Source organism: Lytechinus variegatus, chromosome 18 (assembly GCF_018143015.1).
Source record: "Lytechinus variegatus isolate NC3 chromosome 18, Lvar_3.0, whole genome shotgun sequence".
Taxonomy (NCBI): Eukaryota; Metazoa; Echinodermata; class Echinoidea; order Temnopleuroida; family Toxopneustidae; genus Lytechinus; species Lytechinus variegatus.
Genome location: NC_054757.1, coordinates 16,405,633 through 16,433,212, shown reverse-complemented (window position 1 = coordinate 16,433,212; position 27,580 = coordinate 16,405,633). Strand labels below are relative to the sequence as shown.

At 36.7% G+C, this 27,580-nt stretch overlaps 2 protein-coding genes across 6 annotated transcripts; one reads left to right on the top strand and one right to left on the bottom strand.

Annotated features, from left to right (window-relative positions):
- Window positions 1–4,064: 4,064 nt before the first annotated feature.
- Window positions 4,065–12,458, bottom strand: LOC121432178. Of its 2 annotated transcripts, none has more exons than XM_041630035.1 (5): window positions 12,287–12,458; window positions 10,752–10,882; window positions 8,455–8,502; window positions 5,559–5,669; window positions 4,065–4,431 (listed from the first exon to the last, which is right to left on the bottom strand). In XM_041630035.1, exons 2-5 carry the CDS (start codon window positions 10,851–10,853, stop codon window positions 4,318–4,320), a joined length of 375 nt encoding a protein of 124 aa, XP_041485969.1. In that variant the 5' UTR covers window positions 10,854–10,882; window positions 12,287–12,458; the 3' UTR covers window positions 4,065–4,317. The 2 variants fall into 2 exon arrangements, with proteins under 2 accessions (XP_041485969.1, XP_041485968.1); XM_041630034.1 differs by having other exon boundaries at window positions 4,066–4,431; window positions 12,336–12,455.
- A 3,009-nt stretch (window positions 12,459–15,467) lies between these two features.
- Window positions 15,468–26,778, top strand: LOC121431806 (40S ribosomal protein S24-like). 4 transcript variants are annotated; one of them, XM_041629519.1, is made up of 6 exons: window positions 15,468–15,524; window positions 18,825–18,890; window positions 19,301–19,510; window positions 21,185–21,295; window positions 21,778–21,832; window positions 26,664–26,778. In XM_041629519.1, exons 1-5 carry the CDS (start codon window positions 15,522–15,524, stop codon window positions 21,781–21,783), a joined length of 396 nt encoding a protein of 131 aa, XP_041485453.1. In that variant the 5' UTR covers window positions 15,468–15,521; the 3' UTR covers window positions 21,784–21,832; window positions 26,664–26,778. The 4 variants fall into 4 exon arrangements, with proteins under 4 accessions (XP_041485453.1, XP_041485454.1, XP_041485451.1 ...); XM_041629520.1 differs by lacking the exon at window positions 21,778–21,832 and having other exon boundaries at window positions 15,471–15,524; XM_041629517.1 differs by lacking the exon at window positions 15,468–15,524 and having other exon boundaries at window positions 18,816–18,890.
- The last annotated feature ends 802 nt before the right edge of the window (window positions 26,779–27,580 follow it).

Genomic DNA, 27,580 nt, shown 5'->3' with positions numbered 1-27,580 from the left:
AAAATGTCAGCTTTGATAGTGCTCCTTTGCAAGAATGAAAATAAAAATTATGGAGAATAACTACTTGTTAACTCTATGCTATAAATCATCATATAAAAATCACAATCTTAAAATATAACAGATTCATATTTTATGCATATGTTGCAATATCAATCTTGTGTTGCAGGGCCCCTTTGTACATTAGTTTGCTAACTGAAAGTGCAACCCTGTTAAAATAAAACATGAATAAATAAATACATAATAACGGCAATATTTCTCTATTTCATACAACAATAGAATAAATATTATGAATCATTTGGTTTGTAAGGACAAAATGATAATACTTGAAAATTTGAAAGTCGAAAAAAAAAATGTGCATGTACTACTGAAGGTGGTTTTTATAGATTCATGTCCTAATACGTTATGTGAAGAACATATACCAATAAAAATATAATTTCTTGTTAAATTTAATGACATTAATAACAAAAATATTCCCCTTTATATAGCACTTAATACACCGGAACAACGTCTCTAAGCGCTTTACAGATATTATTACGCCGGTCATCAGATCTTTGCATGCCCGCATAAAATGTATGCACCTTCTCCACTCCCTGGGGAGCATTCCAACAAGAGCTCCAAGACTCAATTGCTGGGCATACTACATAGGCTTTCGCATCCTACCGGGTACCTATTTAACACCTGGGTGGAGAGTGGCAGAGTGTAGATTGACGCCTTGCCAAAGGATGCTAGGCCATGGTGGGATTCGAACACATGACCCTCTGATTACAAGGCAAGAGTCAGAACCGCTACACCACGACATTTCCACATTACAACAACTATTGCACATTGTCACTCCAACGCAAATATGTGTGCTGGTTACACTTCGTAATTCCGAAGGTTCGTAATTCTGAAGCACGCAAATTGCCTATACCTCTATGTTCGTTAATCCGAAAACGTAAAAGGGTTCGTTTATCCGAACATTTGTGGCGTTACTCCTAAGGTTCCTTTTTCCTAAGGTTCGATAGTCCGAAAAATGAAATAAGGTTCAATGGTCCAAAGGTTCGTTAATCCGAAAACGAAATTCAGTTCGTTGTTCCGAAGATTTGTTAATCCGAAAACGAAATAAGGTTAGTTAATCATTTAGTTTTCGGACTAAGGAACCTTCAAAATTACGAACCTCATTTCTTTTTCAAATTAACGAACCTTCGGAATTACGAACCTTCGGAATATCTGAACCGTCTGAATGCGGTAACAAAGCTTTGGAATTACGAATGTATGCAGTGTGTGCCAATGCTGGTGAGCATTGGACAAAAACTGAGGAAGTAGTTTGCTCTGTCGGGGAGATCGGGGTTAGTTGGAGCGCGGGGTAAGTTGAAACAATATAATTTTCTTAATGCCTGAAAAATAAATGTATGCAATACTGCCCTCAATTAATTGCTATTTATAATACAACAGTGGAATGGAATCCCAGTGCCCAGAATATTCAAGGCAATGGAGTCATTGTATTCAGTAAACAATACTTCACACAGACTACAACAGTTTAAAGCCTTACAGAAAAATAAAACTCTTGGAACAAGTTAGCATATATGAAAATATATATATAGTATATGAAAATAGCAAACTCAAAGAATAAGATCGGCAAAAGATTCAGAACAATTGGACAAATGATAAGAAAGCTATGAGCATTTTTAATGTTTGATCACTAATGACATGGGCATCCTTCTATTGACAATGTGGCAAATATTTGATAGGTCACACCCCAATTACTTTTTTAACATAGTTTACTTAAATTGTCACTTTTAACAAGTCCATGCATAGATCAGATTTTTTTTAAACTCTTTCATTGGAGGTTCTGTAATCGAGGTTTTATAACCTCTGTCGGGCAATTCCATGCTAGAAAAATCAGCTATTTTCGCAACATTTTTCAAGCTTTTGTCAAAACAAACAAAGAACTTCAATTTGTTTTGTGGTAATAATAGAGTACTACTGGGTAGACGTATGAAAAAATGACAACCAACAAAAACATACTGTCCATGAGTGAATTAGAGGTGAAAATGTTGCATGTCGTACGGGACATTTCTGAGTCCCGTACGACACACAACATTTTCGCCCTTAATTCAGCCATATTAAAATATTTCTCGTTGGTAATCAGGTTTTTCACATGACTACACACTATAACTTTATTATTGACCAAAAATAATATTTCATTTCTCAAGCAATCAGCTAAGAGACTTGAGATTGTTGACAAAACGTCCCCTACGACGCCCTATCATGGAAAAATAGTTTGTACATAGATATTCGGGTATGTTTTCAATGTGCAAGAGATTTGTACTTGTGTGACATCACACGTTGCCAGTAAGAACTTCTCCATGGTAATAATGATTTTGACATTCAAATGCTCCTAACTTTGATACTGTTGTTCCAATTGTTCTAAATTTGTTCATTGATAGTATTCTTTGATTGTCTGATTTCATACAAGCTAACTTGTTCCAAGAGTTCTATTCTCCTTTAACAAATGTCTCCATTCTCAAATATCATTTTATCATAAAACTTGAAATAAATCTAGTCACTGATCTACATTTCCAAAATATAGATTTTCACTAACATGGGTCCTGTAACACAAAGGTAATAGTGATTAATCACTAAATGTAATGGCCTATTAAGATCACCGTTGCATGTGCATTTTGCTCAGTAGACTGACCAGGAACCAATCAAAATTGTTCTTTCAAAGTAGTGATTAATCGCTAACCTTTGTGTTATGGAGCCCTGATCACTTTCTTTACACAGTCTTTATATAAAAATGACAATTGTGACTAAGTGATTGTGACCAAATATCATTTTTTACATCAGTCTACGTTGGTGTAAAAATAATTTTAAAAAATTTGCAGTGATTTTGTGAACTATCATTCTGCCGACAATTACAAGTATTTCTTATTGGAAATTACTGGTGTTAATGATCATGAAAACAAAGGCAATGTCAAGAGTATAAAGAATAACTTCACCGTTTTTTCTTTGGGGGGGGAGGTGAGGGATAATTCAATACCCATGACAACATGTTTACCAATATTGCCTATTCAAATACAAAACTTTTTCTTGTTTTCTAAATTGCATAAAATTTCAATTAAATGATCTCATGTCTGAAACAACAGTTTGAAGGAAAAGACCACCACAGCAAAAATGTTGTTTTCAATAAATAGAGTACTAAGCATTATGCTGAGAATTTCATTAAAAAGTTGGATGTTAGAATAAAAAGGTCACAACACTTACACACAGTACTGTGCACAACACGGTAATAAACAAATGAGCGATCATATGACGTCAGACAGATAACCAGACATCCATGATTTCTTTTGCATTTTATTATATGAAATATACAATTTTGCAGATTAACAATAAAGGAGCTCTTCAATGAAACACTATAACTTGTCACAATCGCAATAACACATGTTCAGCGAGGAATAAAACCTTATTTCACATCATAGCGAGGAATAAAATGCGATATTCCATATATTTCACATGATCAAATACAAATGAAATGAGTGGGTGACATCACACACGTTACCTCATTATCATACTGACCATGATGTGCATAAATTACTTATGGGGGAGTGTTTCACAAAGATTTAAGTGTAAATTAGAGTTATGTGTAAAGTTTAAACGCTGACGCGGACATGTTATTTAATGGTTGCTTAATATGATTGATAGATATGCAGTAGTATGTATCCCATACGCATGATCTGACCACTGTGGTGATGCGAAGTGTGACTTAAAGTGATTGGTTAACATTGGTTTGACTTTTAAAAAATCTGAGCTAGAAGGTCACACTTGTCACCTGTGTCTGTGACATGTTACAAAAATGAAGCACTGAAAAAATTGCGTTTGAAAATCATTATTTAGTCCTTCAAAAATTGAAATATAAAGTGACCGGAAACACCATCTTAATTTCATCCCATACAGTTATGTGTACTATTTAGGCATCTATAAGATGCCTATTTACAAAATCTGGGTTTGCCTTGTAGTTTTAGCTTTTCATTCTCAATAATGGTTGTTTTCAGGGTTTATTAGTTCTAATACATGCACTTGTACACATGTTTCATCTTGGATTGAGAATTTTTTTAATTGGCTGCTCACAAAGTTAAACAATACCTTTAAGCCACTATATCTATGTGAAACACCCCCATCATGAAACATCTTTAGAAAGGTAAAGTTTTACTAGAAATAAACCATTTCCATATTTTTTTCAATTAAAACTATGAAACAATAAAAGTGGTCTAAAAAATAAGCATAGCTGCCAATTTGAGGAGTAAAGGATCTATGGCATCTGAATGTAGTACGAGTCTAGTTCATTACCAGAATATCTGTAAAAATTGATTCCAGGAGAATGCAGAATCCAAAGAAGTAAAGAAACCATGATTTTTCTTTCACCAAATCCCCTCTTCTCAACATAGGTATCTATAGGAGAGAAATAAACAGAGGAGAGAGATATGATTTATTTAAAAGAAATTGTTGTTCCCTCCTCCTTCTCCATCCTTTTCTACTCCACCTTCTTCTCACTCTCCTCCTTAGTTACCCCTTTCCTTCTTTTCCTCTTACTTCACTTCTCTTCCTCTCCCTTTCTTCTTCCTAATCTGTCCTTCCTTCCATCTGTCTTTCACTACCTTCCTTTTCCCTTTCTCTATCCCCCTTCTTCCTTCTGTTGTTCTTCTCCCTCTTCCTCTTCTCCTTCCCCTACTTCTTTACTTCTTCTTCCCCTCCACCTGTTCCTACGCTATTTCTTATTCTTCTCCTTTTCCTCTCCCTTATTTCCACTGCTTTAGTACCATTAATGAAATAACATATATTTTTTTGTAAATCATCATCAATCTATATCAAAATTATCATCAACATCAACATCATCATAAAAAACATCATCGTCCTCATCCTCCTTGTCATCATCCTCATCTTCACCTTTTGATAGTCACATTTTCTGTGATGGTAAATAATAATTTGATGGTAATAATTTATCTGATAATTATTTATAATTACTCATAATGAATATTATTAAATCAAATTCACTCATGGCATCATTATCAATGAGCATTTTGTTACAAACCTATCATTATCATAATATTCCCTTCTCCCTCTAACCTATGTAGTTACTGCCCCCCCCCCCTTCCTTGTTATTCAAACCTATTTTGCCGTTTTTCATATATGGTCTGGATTGTCTTACTGTACTTTTAATTACTAGTACATACGATTAAGATTACTATAAATTTGTCCTAAGGGACTTACAATTACAAGCTCCGCTTTTTAATAAGTCCCTCATTTTCATTTTCACATGCTAACTTTAATCTATAATTTGTCTAATCATCAAAATGTATCTGGAACAAAAAGAATTGTATATATCCCATCTATTTCCTAAGAATTTGTTAATTAATTATTGAAGTATTCTTATGACCCTTATTCTGTTTTGAACATTCATACATATGTATATATATATATATATATATATATATATGTTTGTTATGTTTATTATCAGAAAATGGAAGTGAAATAAACTAAACTGAAACTAAACTGGATTGTAATCCCATAATACTCACTAGAATGATTTCAGCTGCTACGAGACCAATAAGACAGCAAGCCATTAAGAAATACAGGAAACCATCTCGTTTAGTTCTTGCTCCTTGATAGAAGCATAGAATCAAAGCGACCTGCAGAAATTGTATAAAAAAAATAGGAATAGTCTGAATTGTTGACATGGTAACAGCAAGTGAGAATATGCTACAGCCAAATGTGATGTTCAATCATTTGTTTGACCCAATGTAGTGCTGAGGGCTTGAAAGATCAACTGTCATCTTACCCCCCCCCCAAAAAAATAATAATAATAACAATAATAATCAGTGTGCAAAAGAATGTCCTTATCACAAGTTCTTGATTCAAATAAAAAGAGAAAAATCCAACAAGCAAAACACTGAAAATTTCATCAAAATCGGATGTAAAGTAAAAAAGTTATGACATTTTTAAGTTGTGCTTAATTTCACAAAACAATTATACATGTATGCACATCCTGGTCAGTATGCAAATGAGGGTACTGATGACATTCCTCCCTCACTATTTCTTTTGTATTTTATCATATGAAATGTGAAATATTCTAATTTTCCCCTCTTTGTCCCATGTAATAAAGTTTTATTCTTCAATGAATATGTGGCATTACCATTGTTATAACAGGGCTCCACACTAACCCATTTTTTCTACTGGTCCAACCTATTCATGTCGGACCAGTAGATACCCAGTTTTTCAAATTTTTACTGGTCCGAACCTAAAATCTACTGGTCCCAAAAAATAAAGAAAACATTAAAAAAAGGCGCAAGTTTATTTTTCCAGCCTTACGTTACCCCCCCCCCCCCATGAGCTGAAGGAATGAAGGACAAAAAGAAAGCAAGACAGAAACGAAGAAGGAAAGAAAGAAAGAAAAAAGGAAGGAAGGAAAAGAAAGAAAGAAATAATAAGAGAAAGGAAGGAAGCAAGGGAGGAAAAGAAAGAAAGAATAAAAAAGGAAGGAAGTAAAAAAAGAAAAGGTAAAGAAAGGATAGATGTGAAGGAAGGAAAAAAGAAAGAACTAAAGAAGGAAAGGAAGGAAGGAATAAAGAAGGAACAAAAATAAGAAAGAAAAGAAAAAAAGAAATGAAGGAAAGAAATGACGCAAGCAATACAGAAAGAAAGAACAAATCCAGAAACTAGTAAAGGAAAGAAAGAAGAAGCAATGAAAAAGAAAGGGTTAAAGAAGGAAAGAGAGGAAGGAAGGAAGGATTGAAAGAAGGAAGAAAGGAATTAAGGAAGAAATAAAGGAAAGGTAAAATGATAGATAAAAGCCAAAAGGAAAGAAATAAATAAAGAAAGGAAGGGAAGGAAAGGAAAGAAGCAAGCAATATAAAAAAGAAAAGGTAAAATAGATGAAAGGAATAAAAAAAAGAAAGACTGAGAGACAAAGAAAAGAAGAAATAAAAAAAGGGTAAATAAATGATGGGTGGAAGAAAGAAAGAAACAAAGAAAGTAACGAAGAATGAAGGAAAGAAAGGAAGAAGTGAAGAATAAAGGATGTATGGACTCAAGAATTAAAGAAAGAAAAATATCAAAAAGAAAGGAAAGAAGAAAGAAAGAAAGAAAGAAAGAAAGGAAGGAAGGAGGAAGGAAGAAAGGAAGAAAGAAAGAGAAAAAAATATTTTTTAAAAGGATAGAAAAAATGAAAGAAAGAATTAAGAAAAAAGGGAAAATAAAAAAGAAAAACAGTAACAAAAAAATGAAAGAAGAGAGGGAAGAAACAAAAAAAAGATAGAAGGAAAGAAAGATAGGAAGAAAACAGAGGAAGAAAGCTAAAACTATCATCATAAATAATTTATCAATTTCTTTTTGGCTCAATTAAAATAGCTACGAAAGAAAGTCAGAAACCAAGTGTATCAACACACCCATAAATGCATGTGTGGTGCTAATATGTATTCAGACGATATCACCCAAAACCCGATCTGTTTGAACCAAACAGAAGTGAAAATTTATCCTTTTACTGCTTACAAATGACTGAGTTACTCCAATTTTTAGGAAATATGGACATTATAAGAGCCTTTCATGAGTATGAACCGTGAATTTTGACAGTTCTGTGAGAGATTTCTGCCAGAGTTTAGCCAAGCTTCGTTCGCGCAGCCAGTAAAGAATTTACCACATGGGTTGTGTGGCTGGCTACATGTACACTGTATCTGCTCTAGTAGCAATTACGTGCGAATCATTCTGTGTGTATTCTGTGTGTAACTGACAGAATTCAACGGGGGAAAATGGTTTGCAGTGAATTTGACCATTTCTGGAAAAGTTATTGGCCGAACAATGGGTTTTTATGTCGGACCCTTAAAAGTTAAAACTTGCTATTTTTGGAAAAATTACTGGCCCGACTATCATATTTTTTACTGGCCATGTCGGACCAGTAAATCTTCCTATTTCTGAAAATCTACCGGCCCGACAGCGATTTTTACCGGTCTGGGACCGTCGGACTGCCGCTAGTGTCGAGCCCTGGTTATAACATTTTATGGTTCAATTAAGTTGGTCCTTACTGTCAAATTGGTAAAAATGGAAATATTGTACAATTCAAACAAAAAAAAAAAGAAATACAGAGTGATGAACATCATCGACTCTCTCATTTGCATGTCACTTATTGTGTGTATACGGTATATATATATATATATATATATATAAACATGTTTTGTGAAAAAAAGTGAAACTTTAACATTTCTTATTTTACATCCGATTTTGATCAAATTTTCTGCATTATGCTCATCTGATTTTCCTCTGTTTATTCACATCAACATTTCACTGGGGTAGACTTGACCTTTAAATATGAAAATACTAATCATAATATCTTTCACATTTTCCTTCTTTGTCAAATCATGTTAGATATATGATAACCGTCATGAATTAAATGCATTTTTTTTAATTGCAGGAGATACTCACAAGAACATTGATGATGATGACACCGACAAAACTATACAGGATACATTTCTGTAAAGGAGAACATTTATTAGTTAATTTACGATTCTATTCATTGAACAGTTGAGCATTGTCACAAAAACACTGAGCATTAAGGGACAGCATGGTCTAGTGGTTCATACTCCCACCTTTAATCCAGAGAGTCATGGGTTTAAGTCCAACCCACAGCACGTATTCTGAAGTAAGGTTTACTTACGCCATGGTGTAATGCTGTACATGTTTCCTATGCTTTGTTTCCTTGTATTTTGATGGGGAAGAAAATTATTTCAGTTTCATTCCCAGGCGGTTATGAATGACTTGAATGTCAAAAGTACTGAAAATTGAACCGGGATTCTCACAGATTCGTGTGACCACTGGCTTTCCATAGTCAGACTACAGCTTTAGTCCAGAGTTTAAATGAAACCCGAGTTAAGAGTATGGGATAAAATGTGAATTCCCTTCAACAAGAAATTCTCCTCCATTGGTCAGTGCTGAAACTTTACGAAGTATCTGGCAAGACTCATTCCTTGAATACACTGTGCAATAAAAATGGTAGTATGGATTAAAGCTGGATCAATTCTAAATATCAAAACCTTTAGATAGATAGGATATATGTATATCATGTGATATGGATTGCATGCACTAGAAAGGATCTGTAGATATTATTATCAATTACTGCAACCACTAGCCCATTGACCAACGGTTTCATACAATGTTTCAACAATCTAATATGTTTCATCAAACTCAATTTCTAGAACAGACTGTTGCGGAAAGAGTAGGAGTTCAAATATGTGACCCAGTACCACAAAAAGTTGCACTGTGTGATTTTCAATTGGAGCTAATTAAGAGTATTTTGGTCAGAATGTTCACATTTCAGATTTCAGTGCTTTCTGAAAGAGTATAGTCTCCCCTATTTACTGAAAATTTTTGGATTTACCAATCAAACCTTAAGTGTCATTCTTTAGTGTATATTTGTGTCTTTTTAATTTTGAGCTAATTGTAATAATGTTTTGTTTTCGCAAAAACCTGAAAATTGATCTCTATTTGAACGCTGATAAATTTAAAACAGGATAACTTCTAACATTGATACTTGTTCAAACTAATGGAATAGATTTACCTAATTAGTGTGTGAACTTTGGGGACAAGCTGATAACTCCTTCTATCAAAATTCTATTGAATTTTAAACTTCTTTTTGTCTGCAATACACAATAGTGGAAGAGTAAGTGCTCTTCAATAGTAATTTTTAATCCCCTATTCTAAAAAGAAGCTTTCCATGGTAGTGAATATTCTCCTCTTACTTGTGTGGGTTAGGATCAATCATTGTTCATGAGTAATATTTCATTATAAACCTTAGAATCTCTTCTTTCAGAAGGGATATTGAACTAGAATTAGTTTCTGGTGAATTTTTGTGGTGCCTGGTCAAATATGCAACACAGAATTTGAAATGCATGTATTTTGGTAGACCAAAAGCTTCTGTCTCTGTTTTGATTGTTCCGCTGAACTCTGTTGGCTCCCCTCACCAACTACAGAAATTGAAGTTCTAACTCGATCTGTACAGGGACTCAATGGCCATATGTTTATGTATTAAGTTCGGATAAGCCAGGGAGTAAGTCACTGTTTTTGTTTTCCTTTTAACTTTTTTATTCCCTGATTTGGTGCATTTCAGGCCCAAATAGAATAATAATCTTGATTTTGGTCGAGTTCTTTTTTATATATTTTTATGAAATAAAGACAATAATCAATCCCCGTCGGGGGGATTTTGCATTGTTAATCCCCTAATGGTGGCTGCACCATAGCAAGCCATCTGTGTACGAGGAGAAGTAAAAAAAAATTAATTTTAAAAAGTTCCAAGAAACAGCTGTCTAGTCTTTTAGGTGAAAGTCAGTCGGGATAAAGGAGAAGTGTTTGGTGAGAGGGTCTTGAGTTCAAATCATACCCCAGGCATTAATTTACCGCAGCAAGAAATCCATCCTTATTTTGCTGGGGGCTTGGCTGAGCACTTTTTCCTTGAAACGCTGATCGTGTTAGCAGCAGCTCTGCAAAGGCCGGTTAACTACATGTATGCTGCATTTATCATTGAATGCTTTAAGTTGATTAGAGCACTGTCTAAGCAAGTATTATTATCATGTTTGGAATTTGGTTTGACTGCAATTTTTTTTCTGGAACAGGCCCCAGAACAACCAAATAAAACTTTAAGAAACTAATATTGTTCAGATCCATACACCACTCAATTTACAAAGATTCTTCCTATCCCCTCCTCCTTCAAGCAGACTACAACTTACAGCACGAGGGCTCTGCGTAGAATCGTAATACATGGGTGACTGTGATGGGGCTCCTTCTTCTGCTCCCTTTGGGGCACCAAAGATTGGTTCTTTCTCACTCATGACTGAATCCTCTCAAAGCAAGACAAGCTCTGAAAGCAAAGAATAAACATAACATTGATGTAATGGTGTCAGAAGTGCAAGAATTAATAGAAAGCTATCCCAGAGTAAACTCAACTTCCTTCAAGCTTCTGAACATGCTGATCTACAATAATTGGCATGTAACAAACTTGGCATGTAAGTGTTTATGTAAACATTGGATGGGTGGCAGTTTCCACGACTACAAGGCCCGTATTTGACTTCAAAATGTATATGTGATAGACTGAGAGAAAAATGTTAATTTGATTGGGGATATAATAAAACAATATTGACTGGCCTCGGGGCGATACAACATATTGCCCAAACTAGATTTCTATCGCCCGAGTCCTAAACGAGGTTGATATCAATTTAGTGAGGGCAATATATGTCCTTTCGCCCCCAGGCCAGTCAATATTGCTATTTACCAAATCAGACATCTAGAGCAAAAATCGTCAAAATTTAGATATTTTAAAGCTTAAGAATGAGAATCTAGTTTGTCATGTTGAGCAGACTGGGCCTCTGAAATTTACCATTGTGACATAATTGAAATGACGCGTCCCTGGCCTAGGGACGCAGTATCCAGCATTGTCTCAACTTGATTACCATTATGACGTATAGCACTGCGCAGTTCAAGGATGCGTAGAATCCCCGGATTCTGACAGTTGTCGCGCAACAATATTGATGAAACATCCCCCTGGTTCAGTGGTTGAAGCGGGACATTTTAGCACTTGATTTTGCCGCCCTCTATAAGCGTCACGTAACTAGGTTGCATTAACAATGGATCCAAGATGGCGAAGACAACAAATGTGAGTAAACTCTCTTCTACTTTTATTTCTTCATCCCATTTCTGCAATTTTTTTTCCTTTCAGTAAATTTTTTTATGCCAAACGTTGCCAACCGATATTTTTACCCATGTACAGAAGTGTTAACGTCACTCAGATTCTAAATATATTATAAGGGGCAGTTTGGTGCATTTGTATAGTTGCATTTTCCCTTCCTATGTGGGACCCTATACGTACCCGCGCCAGGCGTTAGGGGGTAAAGGTACGATAGTACTATGATTTTTACTCCCGAACGCCTGCAGGCTAACAAAGTTGACGTTGACAAACATAAAATTAAAAAAAAAAGATTGGGGACTTTGGCTCCTTAACGTTATGTTCAATGCCATGGGCATGGCATTGCCAGCTCTCTCTGTCATCATTCTTTAGCGTTAGCCTCCCCATGCAAAGAATTACTAAACCAAGAACGACTTGAAAAGAAATTTTATATGCGAAGTGATCTAAAAAAAAAAAAGTGAGCCGAACCCACGCGAACATTCATGCGTGGGACTTAGTGGGGAAAGCAGCACGGACGGGAAATTGTCATCAAATAAAATTGACTCTGGCCCTAACTCTCAGAATAATCAACTCTGTGCTTACTATAAGTAGTAGTAGAAATAATGTTAACTTCCGTATTTCATATCCATACCTCACAAATATGCAGACCGTCCGCTGAGCCTGAGTTATCGATCGCGATCTGAGAGTGATAAGAGAGTGGATCTCATAGCTCAACAAGAGTTTGTTTGGGTTCCTCTGCACGCACGTGACACGTCAAAATCACGTGACACAGTTCCGCAATGAGGGGGGCCCAAGGGGGGGTGGCACGGAAATACAAGAAAGGTGCATAAATTCCTTGAGGGGCCCGCGAAAACTTCGTTCAGTGTCAGATCAGTGAATACCCTCTTCTAGTGCAATATGACGCCAGGGATGACACCCTGCTTTAATTTTGTTCATCTCCATGCATTCCGAGCAGCGAAATGAGCCACACTAGGATAAGTTTTGATGGGGCCATGGAATTAGGATGTGGAGCAAGGAATAAAAATCAATAGAAAACAATTTTTTTTTTCAATCGTGAGCGAGCAAAAATTTTGACCCTCATGCGCAGGTAATTTAATTGTAATAGACTTTCTTAATTTTAATTTCTGGATGAGCTCATTGGAGATATTACCGAAAGTTTTGAAAATTAACTGCAATCAAAAGTATGATTTCTTTGTGTAAAAAGTTCACATCAGTTTTATGTTTTATGTCAACCTACATACCTATCGTGCACTGATGGAGTGAATTTGACTAAGTGAAAGATGTATCCACTCGCAGATGTCAGTGGCGGATCAAGAAGGAGGTATCGGGTTTATAAACCCCCACCTCGGGCTCGATCCCTATAATAAAAAGGAGTATGGGATCACTGCGAGAGTCGCGCAGGCAGCTAGAACAGTGGCAGATTTACAGGGAGGAGGGGGGGGGGGCGCATGGCTCTATAAGAAGCAGGGGTGCTGCATTATTTTCCATACGCATATCCCCAGGAATTAGTGAACGGCGTGACAATTAACTTTGGAGAAATTTAACAAAAATAACTTACTTTTTTTTCCTTGTCAAATTTACATCAGCATTCCCAGTGCAAAAAAAGGCGTTCCCAGCTAGTAAGAAGCTGCTACGTCGCGCAGCTCGATCGGGCTCGATCAGATCATCGTTGGGTCAACCAACTTATCCCCCTCTTATATAGCAAACAGCTATATAGATCCAGGGGCAGCGATCCTGGGTGTCCGGGGGCACTATGCAGTGTCCCCCACAAGTTTTCAAGCACTGAAAAAGTGTCCTTTTTATGCAAAAAAATGCCCCTCACGAACGTGTACTTTACCCCTTTCATGAGGTGGACCCATTTTAGGTGTTAATTAGTACCCAGCTCGTATAAGTGCCAATTTTTTATCAAAAATGCCCCCTCTCGAACGTGTTATGCGCCCCTTTCTCCTGAGAGGCCACGTTTTAAGTGCATGTGAACAAGTGCCATTAGTTTTCTCGTATCATTGCAGTGCCTATTTTTACCAACAATGTCAATCCCCTCAAGAACTATGTTCTGTGCCCCTTTCACCTGAGGACCTGTTTTGTGTGTGAGCTATTGCCCATGCACTTGCCATCTTGTAAGTGCCCTTTCTAGAACCAGCTGGTGCCCCTTAAATTTTACCCAATAAAAGCTTGCCCCTCACGAATGTTCTGGGCCCCTTTCACCAGAGAATGTGTTTAATGAGTGCCCCTTTGAAACAAGAAAACAATATTCTCAACCTATAAGAATGATACCTTAAGGTTCACGAGTCATGTGAATGGGGACATTGAAGCAGTTGCGTACAGATGGGGGGGGCTTCCTCCCCCCCCCCCCCAAAAAAAAAGGGAAAATGAAAGAAAAAGAAAGAGAGAAGAGTGAAATACTATTATTTTCTTTTAAATATTAATTTCAAAATCTATCGCAGAATTGGATTTTTGTTATTAAAATGTCAATTTTTGTAATCGGTGATACGCCATAGCCCCCTCATAATTTTTCGGCTCATTACACCACTGTAGATAAGTCATTTTTTTAAGACAGTGCCCTTTTCGAAAGAAAAGGTACGTGCCATTTCCCTGTGCCCCCCCCCTCCCACTTTCAACAGTACTTTGCTCCGCCGCCCCTGACTAGATCCGCCACTGCATGGGGTTTTACGGACACCGTGACGATCTCTTATTTAAAGGAATGGTAAAGTTCAGTTTCAAGGAATGGAAAGTTTATGGAATTGACCTTAGAAAATGGGTTTTGCACGCGAATAATTACAAGACATTTGGGCATGTATTCATTGTTAGTTTCTAGATTGAAAAGGGCTTTTCCAAAAGTTATGGTAAACAAAATAAGAAAAACAGACTACACAGCACTAATCTTGAAATGATTCTGTTCTAGATATTTTGCAATTTCTGCATCTGTATAATACGTAACCGTTAAAACATACGGTGTGCTCCTTGGAAGTGAAGACCCTTTTTGTTGTTGCTTGTTCATAGGTTTTTTTTTCAGTTTTGGACGCGAGCTTCGCGTGCACTCATTAAGGGTATCAAAAACACCAATTTTCAAAACGTTTTGAAAGACTGGTCAATTGTGGTCGATCGCAGGGTCAATAGGACCTATCTTTTTTCTAAGACTAGCCAAACGTGTCATTTTTCCCAAAGCTTTCTCCGCGGGGTCATATTCTGGCGACAACTTGTTTAAGGGGCCACAATGTATAAGCCTGCGAAAAGCTGTTTATTTGGTTATTTTGCATACAAAGAAAAACTCGTTTAGGGGGTGTTTGGAAATGATTTGGCGACGCGTGCGTACAGCAATATTAATTTTGACTGGACCCTGTGATTTTTTCGTGCACGAAATTTCTTTAATTTTGGGTTAAAACCCTTTTTTTGCTTGTCAAATTTTTCCTCGGGCCTACATAATGTTAGAAAAAGATCAATATTGGTCAAAAGTGGATACAGCACCTTTTGATTGGAATCAAGCTCTGATATGTTCACCGTTTTGCCCCCCTTTTTTGTTGCTTTTCTTTCCTTTTGTCATTTTTTTTCTGAATGATTTTTTTTTGGGGGGGGGCATGGCCCCAAAACCCTCATCTACACGAGAGTATCCCCATTCATTATGTTATTTTCGGTTTGGGGGGTAGTGGGAATAATCAAGATGGAAAGTGCGCTATATAAATCTTATGTATTATTATTAAAATTTATTTATTATTAAAATGAAAATGTTAGAGTTCAGTGAAAAAAAAAACAAAAATAAAACGCCCTCTATCGAACAACAAACGACAGTCTCTTTTCGGTCACTCAGATTACCGTGAAAATGGTAAATGAACTCATGAAAATATATCAGTAAAATCACTTGTAATCTTACTACTTAAGTTATGTTTGAAATATCTGTTGTAGAGATAGAAATATCTTGATATATTTTAAGTGGATTTCGTCCAATGTCCGTGCGTTTATGAATTAGAAAAATTCTGGTGATTTTAGTCGCTTTCATTTGACCGAATGATTTATACAGTTCGTGGATCCTAGTCTGTGGGACTAGGCGAGCACATTCGCACATTGCAGCCATTCCAGAATTTAATAATCTAGCGGGATTGTCTTTATTTATTGCACTATGCAGGGTTCACCCTAAGCCTAACAAGCTCGAAGGCATGAAAAGAGATTCTTGAACTTTCGTAATTTTCTTTTGTGTTCGCACCGTCTGAGCTTTGAAAGTTTGGAAGAAGAATTTAACGGGAGAAATCAGTGTCAATTGAATTTGATCGATCATGATGACGGCAGTTTTTTTTTTGTTTTTTTTTTGAGAAACTGCCTGTTTAGTGTTGAGTTGATTAAGTAGTGCACTATGGCAAGTTCTAGACTATTAGCCTTGTCCTTGTCTGCGCATACATGTATTCTGCGTGATTCTAATTTCTACTGACTGTCATCATGAGACATGACTGTTATTGTTAAGTCTGAAGATACGCAACTATCAGTGTATCACAAACTTTAACGTGACTAGATCTAATATTCTAGGCAGTGTATACAGCCACACGCGTGTGTCTTTACCATCCAGCCACACGCGTGTGGTTATATCCAGAACACCTATCTGTGGATACTGCCACACGCCGCCAGTAATAACAGTAAAACACGTGTGTAGGTCTGACCGTCTATATCACGATCAAAATAACCTCATTTCTTCATTAAATTCTTACATTCTAAACCCCTTTGATATCCTTAGATCATTTCAATTTCATTCTCACCGTCTTCTCTCCTTGCTTTTCTTGTCAAACAGTCAAACGGTCGTCTGTTTAACAGCAAATTCTCTTTTTCTACTTGTGTCGATTCTGGCTTCCTTCGCGGTACGGTGGCAGACCCATACAGCGTTAGCGCAGCGCAGTAGACATATACAGTTTGGGTTACGTTTACGTTTGGTATGAATAATTTTCGTACCAAGCGTTAAGCATGCACGAATCCCGAGTTTCGTACGTACGCACGTACACGCACATAGCCTAGAGTCAGTAGAGAATCGACACAAGTAGAAAAAGTGTGGAAATTTGCTATTTAACAGGCGGCCTTTTGTAACGACAAGAAAAGCAAGGAAAGAAGACGGTGAGAATGAAATTGAAACGATTTAAAGAAATCAGAGTGGTTTAGAATGTAAGAATTTAATGAAGAAATGAGGTTATTTTGATCGTGATATAGACGGTCAGACCTACATACGCGTTTTACTGTTATTACTGGCGGCGTGTGGCGGTATCCACAAATAGGTGTTCTGGATATAACCACACGCGTGTGGCTGGATGGTAAAGACACACGCGTGTGGCTGTATACACTGCCAATATTCTAATGCATAGATCTAGTCATAGATAACCGAGGGAGACAATCTCCCATATTGGAAACTTGCTTTGCAAAAGAACAAAAGAAACAACACCAACTAAAGTATGATTTTTTCCACCCAAGGCATAGGCCACTCATTCAATGAACAAGGTTATAATATAACCTTGTTCTCAGTTATATCTCCATGTGTGACAAAATAAGGGTGGCAATGATTGGCTTATTTTCTCTTTATCTTTGGGGCAAATGCTTGATTTTTTTACACTGACAGTTTCCATTAGTCTTGTTAATTCATACTGCTTGGCTCTTATTTAAATTTGATTCTTTATATCATTTTTCTTAATTGAAAATAGAGATCAAAAAATGAAAATTTTCTTGCCATATTACTTTCCACCAATAGAGGGCTTACACAAAAATATGCCCAAAATTCAAGTTTTTGAGCGCTCTGGTGAATAAAAAAATTATTCCCACATTACTAATGATAAATAAATTAAAACTGTATGAAAATTAGTAATTTTGGTCACAAAAGTGATATTTTAATGATTTTTTAGAGTGTGTGCTCTATACAGCATTGGCATACCATAGTCCTACCTGTAGATTCTCCACAGGCCAGATGGTAGCAGTGAACAAGTGGCATAGGCCTACTTTTGTCCCACCGAGGTCAGAAGCCCATTTGTTTTGAGTGTGGATGACAAAAATCCTTATAAAAACAAAAGTAGACGGTGAATTTTTAAAGTAGACGGTGAAAAGGGGTAATATTTCATGAGGAATCTGCTTATCACATTTTTATTTGCCGCCAAGGTAATCCTTTTTAAGCAAATGTAAACAAAGAAAATTGGTCTCCAAAACTGGAGACTGTCTCTGAAATTGGATACCAAAATTCTTTATGAAAGTCCCTGATATTGGAGATAATCTCTCTCATGGGAGACAGTCTCCAATATTGGCCGTGCGCCTCTACTGACTGGTATTCAATTACCAGCATGTCACCTGGCTGATCATTAACCTTGTAAGCATATATGCGAGATGTGTCAACAAATGTTAAAACCTCAAAAACATCAACAAATGATTATTGAAAGTTGACTTACAATGCTTGTGATATAAACCTTTTTATTATTAAAAGCAAAGGAATGTTTGACAATTTTTTCCAGGAAGGTGGGGGGGGGCAATGACTTTTTTAATTCAAATAACTGATCATCAGGATAAGTTTCCCCCAATTTTGGAATTGCACAGTTGCTGAGCAGCATAAGTCAAAACAAAAGCATGCATGTACGGTAAATACAAAATTTAACTTATGTTTTTAAATATCTTAGTGATTTGAAATAAAAAAGAAATCTCAATTTTGGCAATTTCATTTCAAGAAATTATTTTAGTAGACTTTGAATATGTAAGAATAATGAACAACATTTCAGGGATATAAAGTTTATCTTAAGGATTGCAAGATATTGAGGTAGCATGTTGCTGAAAAGAAATAGAACATCATTTTCATAAATTGTAGGTTAGATCTAGTATGAGAAACATTGTTTTTGAGAGGCCTGTCATTTATTAAAGAAGATGAGCTAGATTTTAAAACAAATATGCTGTAGGATTATCCAAAAATTAGATATTGTTAACTCTTTGTGTGCTGGGCCATGAACCCCAATGAAGACTATAGTATATTAAAATTAGTATGAGAAAAGTTAGATTCATAATTACATCAATGTTTTATAAGAATACAGGTATTGGGCAAAGGTGGAAAATCTGGGAGAAGTTGTGATTGGAATTATTGTTGAATCTTTTTGTTTGTATCTTCTCCATTATGCTACAGGGGGAAGCTATCACGATCAGAACAAGGAAGTTTATGACCAACCGCCTTCTCAACAGAAGGCAAATGGTAAGTCGAACTGGAGAATACCGGGGGGGGGGGGGGGGGGGATTCCTCTCTTTTAATTTACACATTGCAGATGTTGATCTATGGATGATGTATCATTTTCTTTGTTAAGCCAGAAGTGTTAAACTATCAACACTTTTTTTTATGGAGCTTTCTTTCCTGGAACCCTAGATATTAATGTAGACATGTACATAAGTCTAGTACTGAGTAAACCACAATACTTTGAGTTCGGTTTGCATACTTGTTGCTACGTCTGGAAGGCTCATGGCAAGTTTTCAGGTTGTCAAAAACAACCTTTGTTTTCAATGATTGCATAAAACCCTAATGTTGATAGAACATTTTGTAATAAGAACATTGTGAAAGTTACCATAATTGTCTTGATGTTTAACGTCCTCCATTGATTGCCTCGATAGGTTGTTGATGTGATCCATCCAGGCCAAGCCACCGTCAAGAAGACGGAGATCCGCGAGCGCCTTGCCCAGGCCTACAAGACCACACCCGATGTCATCTTCGCCTTTGGCTTCAAGACCCAGTTTGGTGGCGGACGCACCTCGGGATTTGCCCTCATCTACGACACCCTGGACTTTGCCAAGAAATATGAACCCAAATACAGATTAGCAAGAGTAAGCTCTTGTTTTTTCACTTGTTTGAGTTAGTTTCAACCTCATACCTTCGCCATGGTGTTCAAAAAGCAGCATAGCTCAGTAGGTTAGAGCGCCTGTTTCGGATAAGATTGTAGATCTCATCATGAGGGGTTAGAGTCCCACTCATGCTGAAACACATCTTACGAAATTATGATGTTCTAGCGTTGTTTGTGAGCATGCCTCATCGCTGAATTGCAGGTGTTATTGTAGTTGGAAAACACTCTGTCCATCGGAAAGAAGGCAGATGTTGGTTGCACGTAAAGGAGAGTTGCAATGTTAAAACCAATACACTATTCATCAAATCGTAGGGTTAGGGTGTTCACCCGGTGTAATGCAACTGCCAGCCCTGGCAAAAATCTGTAGGTCAAGTCAATCTTTCAGTTAAGTTGCCTTAATAATCAATGTAATGGTTGTGGGCATTAAGGGAATGACAGGCAAAACTTTACCCCAAAATGGTACCCATATACAGATGAGCAAGAGGAGCTCTCTTTTCTCACTTGTCTGGTATGAGCTTTCTGAAACAACTTGTGAATTGGGAGTTGACCAAATCTGCAGCCAGTATCCTGCAATTTTAAAGGACATTGCTCGCTGATAGAGTTGTATTCTAGTTTGGAAAAAACCCTGGCACAACTGAAATCCATAAGCTAAATTTAATACCTAGATGTTACAGTGTAAGTGGTTAGGTGTATGCAATCTGGTGGGTGTTTCGTGAAGCTGTTCATAAGTTAAGAGCGACTTTAAGAATGAATGGTGATTCTTTTTAATGGCAAATGGTATATTCATTGGCGATGGTTTAGCGCAAGAAAGGTTCACCAGTTCTTAAAGTCGCTCTTTTTGATCTTGAATGACAATCACAATGTTTGTTTTAGCGCAAGAAAGGTTCACCAGTCGCTCTTAAAGTCGCTCTTAACGTATGAACAACTTTATGAAACAGCCCCCTGATGTGATTTTTTTTAACCCATGTGCTATTTTGACCCACGTTTGTGAATAAGCAAATTCTGACACCCAGAGATTGAAATAACCTGGAGCATCAAATAATATAATTTAAAGAGAAATTCCAGTAGTTGCAGTTAACACTGATTTCATGAGAAAGTCTGTAAAACAAGGCTTAATTGCCAGTATATCATCGAGGATCTAGATCTGGTACAGTTACATTAACTGGACTTTGTGAAATCTACGCTGAAAAATGTTCACTCCGAAAATCCCCAACACAGATAAGCGCACGTGGGACAATGTATAATTATTGCTTAGGGCGTCGGGCCCGACGCCCTACCCGAATCCCGTGCTTATTTGCTGATTTCTCAGCAATTACACAATTTCTTCCAGAATCCTTTGGCACATGCATTTTATTTATACAAACAGACACTTTAGTGGTCATTTCATTGGATTCTGTACGAACTCATTTTGATATCGTTACCAAAACTAGCATTTACCTTTAAGCCATACCTTTGTTATTTTGGATCTTGAACGACAGTCACAATGTTTTGGAGTCCTTATGGGAACTTTATCACTCTTTTGATGTGCTATTTGATTTCCAAACTATTGGACTTGGACCTTTATCATTAAAGTTTTTAATGTAAACAGAAATGGGGAAGGGGACCTGAAGAAACTGTAAAGGCAAATTTTTATTTTCTTTATTTCTCTCTCTGATAGCATGGACTTTACGAGAAGCCCAAGACCTCATCCAAGCAGAGGAAAGAAAGGAAGAACAGACAGAAGAAGGTCCGCGGAACCAAGAAGGCGAAGGTGACGGCAGGCAAGAAGGTATGATTCACACTCCATTGTCATTCTTTATTTCTGAACTTACGGTAAAACTTGATATTTTGAGGAAATTCCTTATTGCCTTGTGAGTAAACTTTTAATTCTGGAATAATTTTGAGTTTTTAATCATTTGTTTCATGTTAAAAAGCTAATATTTTCCAAATGTTACTTTGGGCTCAGTAGTATAATGATGTTTTATAATGTAAGTATACAATTTAGAAAACACATTACAATTGATTGTAAATGTTTATTGATTAATTCGTTTTTCTTATGTTTTTGTGAATTAAGAATTTGTTTTTGTCTGCAATTAGAAATTGAGCATCATGTAATTAATTTAAAGGGAGAATGTAAAACCTGGTAAAACGTAGTAATAGTGAATTACTTTATAATGAACTCTAGCCTTTTCACCTCGTGAAATGTATTCAGTGGTTTTAGTTTTGTGTTAAAGTGAAATTGACAAACTCCCCTTTTCTCTCTTTTTATAGCGTTGATCATTTAACAAAGAATTTTGAATATGATCATGGACCTACTCAACTTCAGGTATAAGTCTACATTTGCATGACAGCTATGGGTGTATAAATACACATTTGAATGTACTATTGTGACAGTGCATCCATACATGTATACCTGCTAATTACTAATGGCACAACTGCATTGCTAGCACCTCAGTTCATGTAACTTAGTAGGGTGGGCATTGATGTAATCGGTTTGGGTGCTTCCCCCCCCCCCCACTGAAGTTTTGTTATCATTTTTGTAGTGAACTCCGTGACAATCGTGTACAGCATACAAGGGCTGATTTTGACACCTTATTTTTGGCCTACACCTAATAAATTGCATTACGATTGGGGTCCGTATCGGTCTGTGTCTTGAAAAGATTACGCTGGGTAGAGGGACGAGAATTGTTCAAAAGAACACTAGAAAATCTCATAAGAGCCCAGAAAAATCCCCATTCACTTTATTGCTAAAACAGGGTTCCCACAGTCATGGAAAATTTGTGGTCATAGAAAGTCAGGGAAAAGTAATAAAATTTGTGAAATGTCATGGAATTGCATTTACCTCTTGGCAATGGCAGCTTTCCAGTTGGTCGTGTCTTGCAACTCTCATAGTCTGCTATTATAATTGGTTTCATGATTTCCATTTTTCTCAGTTTTTTGACATCCCAAATTCTATATAACTCCTGGGATGTCACAGGGAGTGAAGGAAAGCAGCAATTTTGTCATGGAAAAGTCAGGGAATTCCTTTTTAAAAATTTCTGTGGGAATCCTGTAAAAGTTTATCCATCATTTCAAATTCTGGCAGTAGGTTAGGATTAGTAGCCCCTGAAAATAACAAAAAATATATTTTTGCTTGATCCTAGTATGGTGAAATATGTCTTTAAAAGCCCCCCCCCCCCCCCCTCTATCTCAGGTAGACAAGAAAACTGATATGTTTTAGTAGCTAGAGCTAGTCTAATGGCCAGGTTAATTGTGAAATTTATTCAAGGCAAACCAAACCTTTGGTCTTTATAGACTGGTAGTTCTTTCTCTACAGGTGCTTACTGATTTTCAAAATGCAAACTTGTCCACAACACAATGCTGCACAATAACCATGCTGAAGTATTGGCTTGCAATGTGGTGTTTGGCTTTTTAAGCCAAGTATCGAATCAGATTAATACATGTATATTTATTTTGTTCATTATTGCATTAAAAGATTAATACAAGTTTTTATTTCAATATGATTTTATATTTTGTTTAAATTTTGTTTTGTTTTTTGTACTACTGTTAAAGTGAGACCAATACAAAATATGTGCCATTGTGGACTTACAGGCATGAAATCTAGTAATTGGTCTTGTGCTGTAGCCTATGGTAATATTAAAAGTGGTCCTGCATATTAACTTAGCATGCAAAGTGATAAATGCAGTATACATGTACATGTAAGCATGGAGCTACTACGGATGGAGATCTGACTCTCTCGATTGCTTCCCCATGCGCGGCACCACTAATCCCCTCGCACACAGCAGGGTGATCCATCACGGCACTTTCACACTTACAGGCACAGGCTGCTCGTAAATCAGATAGGGAAAGTTGATCGAATGCAATTTAAACACTGATATTCCGGCCCAATGGGTAATATTAATAGAAAGAAAATTTTCAGATCATAATCAACAAAATATCATCAAAGTTATGTTTAGATCTATCTTTTCAAATGCCTCAATTCAATTTTTTTTTAACGGTTTGGAGCTGAGGCCTGTACTGTGTGAATGAGCTGAGCGCGCAAGCTTGGAGCTCTGACATCACACTCACCTTCAACTAACACAATAGGAGAACGTGGGGCACCGGAAGATACTTGACGATTCAACAATTACCCATAGAAATGTCCCGTCTCATGGATAGATTCGTCGTTTCATTTTTAAGACCAAACAAATAATCTTACCATCGAAATCAAGTTTGAAGTATGCTTTTTCCCCTCATTATAATTTCTAAGAGAGGAGCGTACAGGAAAAAGTTTAAATAAAGCAAGAAAGACAGACATGCATAAATGACTAATATCCAACTTTCTTCGTCCATACTGTGGCTTGGTTGAATCAGATTCTTACTTATTTGGCATGTATGCCAGGAAAGGGGATCATCTCAGACGTTCAACCATACATCAAAGACGTACATCAGTTGTCTGTACGAAGCAGGCTCGTACTTGCGCCTGATGGCGCGCCAATTGCTGTTAGATCTCGTTTCTTTGCCTGAAGGAAGCAATAACAAACGATTAACAGAGGAATTGGAAGAAGGATCTCCATCTGTGTTAGCTCCATGGTTTAGGCATTAAAAAGCTTAATGGTTACATGTGTCTTCGAATGCCTTTAATTTTTTTGTGTTATATGTATAAATAACAGCAGGTGCCCATTCGATAAAGAGATCCGACTATGGTAACTTTACCATTATGGCAGCTACTATGGCAACACAGCTCAGCGGTCAATCACAATCAAGATTTCCATGGTAGTTACCATAATGGCAAAGTCACCACAGTTGTAGGTCTTGATGAAACATGGCACAGCAATTAAACTTTTTTTTATTTTGCTCTGCTCTTGACGATGAATATTATGCTTTTTTATTTTGGCTGTGGGTTTTACGCTTCCCTTCCTGTAAACTTCATTTCATTGAATGCATTCTATGATTTTTTTTTCCTTTGTAAATGCATGGTGATGATTTAAACTAACCCCAGGGTAACCAGGGCCTGTATTCAATTTGATACTTCCGCCAGAATTTTAAGTATTTTACTCAGTATTGTGCTTGAATAAATTGCTTAACCCTTTTTTGTATTTTGGCTATCTAGTTTTTTGCTCAAATCAGCCGCCTACCTGGCTAAGTCTGGCGTGTGTGCAGTTTGCAAACTTTGTACAAAAGTATACGCAAAGTCAACCATGCTGTGCACGGCTGGATACATGCATTGTGATTTCTTTGGCTTATGACGTCACAGTAATTCTGCTTAAAAGTTGGCTTGATAAAGAAGTGAATTGAATACGGCTACATGCATTTTGCTTAGCCAAGTAAAATGCTCTTGGAATTGAATACCGGCCCAGGACCACATATATGTTACAAAACTTAGCAAAAGATCATACGTGTATTTAGGGTGCTACATAAGCACTTGCCCGATTGCCCAGGGCAAGTTACGATTGATTTGGGTTAGATTCTGGTAAGTGTTTTGAAGTAAAAACCAAAACTACCTGCCTGAATTGGGCAAGCAAAATTCTCACAGTAGAATGACCAAAATAAAGGTCGATGATATGAGATTGACCCTAATTTTTTGTCATGGCAATTAAGATAAAATCACTTTGGAAAAAATGCAATAACAAGGTAGATCAGTTCATGTCAAAAGAGAGAAAAACGTCAATGGTTTTTAAAACTGCAAAACTTTCTTTTGAAGAGGTAAAACTTTTTTTCAAGGATTTTTCGGGCAAGTGAAATAGATTTTTGGACAAGCATATTCCAACTATTTAAAACTTTACTTGCCGGACTTGGCAAGTGCTTCTAAAAGGGTATGTAGCACCCTGCATGTAGTACTGATTTCTTTTTCTATAATTGATCATTATCAAGCAATTAATTGTTCAAGTATCTAGGAATCAATTGCTAATCTATGTTTTGCAAGACCCTTGAAGGCTTGATCCCGTAGAATAAAGGTTTGTATTTGTAATCAGTTGCAAAATCAATATGGGATTAATTACAAACCCACATTACAGGGCCAAAGCCCAAGGGTGTTGTGCAGTATAACGTTGACATTCACTGGTAAAAGAACTTTTTAAATGTCTAGCAACCCCAAGCTGGTATTTAAGTCTTTAAAGTCCCTGGCATGTGGGGAAATGTAATGCAAAGAAAATGTTGATAAATATAAACATTCACCCCCCCCCAAAAAAAAAAAAATTACACTGATGAAATGTTGTGAAGTCTAAAATATCAAAATCCAGTAGCAGGGCCCATTGAAAAAAAGTACCATGAATAAAATACAACTCAAATTGAACTGGTCAGTTGAAAGCTTGCATTTAACCCTATCTAGGCCGGGGTATTTTGGGAGTTCATATGGCCGGGGGGGGGGCCTCCCAGGCCCCCCCCAAGATCTCGGCCTTCGACCGCGCGATTGGCCGAAAATTGGCATACTGGTTGCCTGGGACATAATCTCCAAGATTGTATAGTAATTTTTTTTGTGCCAGTCGCTATTAAGTGATTATGCTAATTCATGCATAATTAGTATGCGAAATCATACTTTTTCCTCTAACTCCCTAAATAAAGCTCCAAATGTACTAATTTTTGGTATAGAAACTCTTTGTGGTGTTCTTAACAAGTGTACATGAAAAAAATTGCGATATCAAATCATTTTCTTATGTATTTTATTGTTTTTTGCAATTTCTTATGTATTTCTTTGTTTTTTTACCTTATTTTTCATTGTTTTTTCAATGAAATTTGTTGGGGACTCTTCTGTGATCATAAAAAGCATAAAATAAATACATTTAGAGCAGCAAAACTAAAAATAATCATACATTTATGAATTTTGGTTGAAAAACACAATTTGCATTGACTTTGTACACGAAATCACGTTTTTGATCAATTTTCGGTCTGACATGCACTTACATAATGTTGCGTAATTTGGGAACCACGTACCCGGAGGACGCAAAGTTGGTCTCAAAAGTTGCGCAAGACTTGAAAGTAAAAAGTCAGCGAGTGGCGCGGTCAAAAAATTTCGCGCGGCAAAAATATTGCGCGATTTGTTGAGGGGGGGCCTCCGGCCTAGATAGGGTTAAGCACAACCACCCATTTTTTTACTTACCCCTATTTTTACACCTACATGTATTTATATATCAGATGCTTATTATGTATTTTTGTTTCTTTTTCTCTCATTTCTGCAGTAAACTGGCATTCCCCCTTACACATCATGCAGCCGTATTCTGAGATCGACACTACTCACCACACATCACTCAAAATCACTGTGTAACTGTTAATAAATGGATTAACTAGCAGGAATACTTTGTCTTGTTTATGTCTTTTTTACTGTGTATATTGGACTGGGATGTAGTTTTGGCCATATTTGCCGGCCTCGGCCTTGACCCTAGTCACGTAATGTGTACAAAGTCTATGGGAGTAAGTTTTCTCCAGCGGCCACGTGACTTGGAAGTACCGGCCTCAACTACCATCCACGATTATTGGGACTCCCAAGGCCCTGTCTTACAATGAGTTGCACTCAATCTGATCAATCACAACTATGGAAAGCCAGCGATCTCAACATCTAAACCGCATGTTTGTTCAAAATATTTTCCAGATATGATGTATATTTATACATCATTGTTTTCTTGAAAATTCAGTGTGCTTCTCTTCATTTACAAAGGACATTGTGCAAAATTTCCTGTGGTAGAAATAATGACAAGAATGGGTTTCCGTATAGCTGAGGTTGATCGAATCAATTGTAACTCTTTGTAAGACGGGGGCCACAACCACTTGAAATTGTAGTATACATGTAGAGTCAAATGACAGTGCTGCAGAAGTCAAGTCCAGGGGAGTGTTTTCATGAAACATGATTATTACAGATTAATTTGCTGTGAGCCAATCAGATGCTAGGATTGTTTTAGCTTAATCACTGAAAATCACTTTCATGATTCACTTGCCAGATTCAAAACTCTGACCCGGCTGGTCTCAAATCCTTTTATATCAGGAGTTATTTCTGAAGTGGGGCCACAAAATCTGGGATTCAGATGTAGACTTGGACGAGTGATTCACTTTTAAAAATAAGCTGCATTTTCCCTTCTCATTTAAATTTCAGCCCATTTAA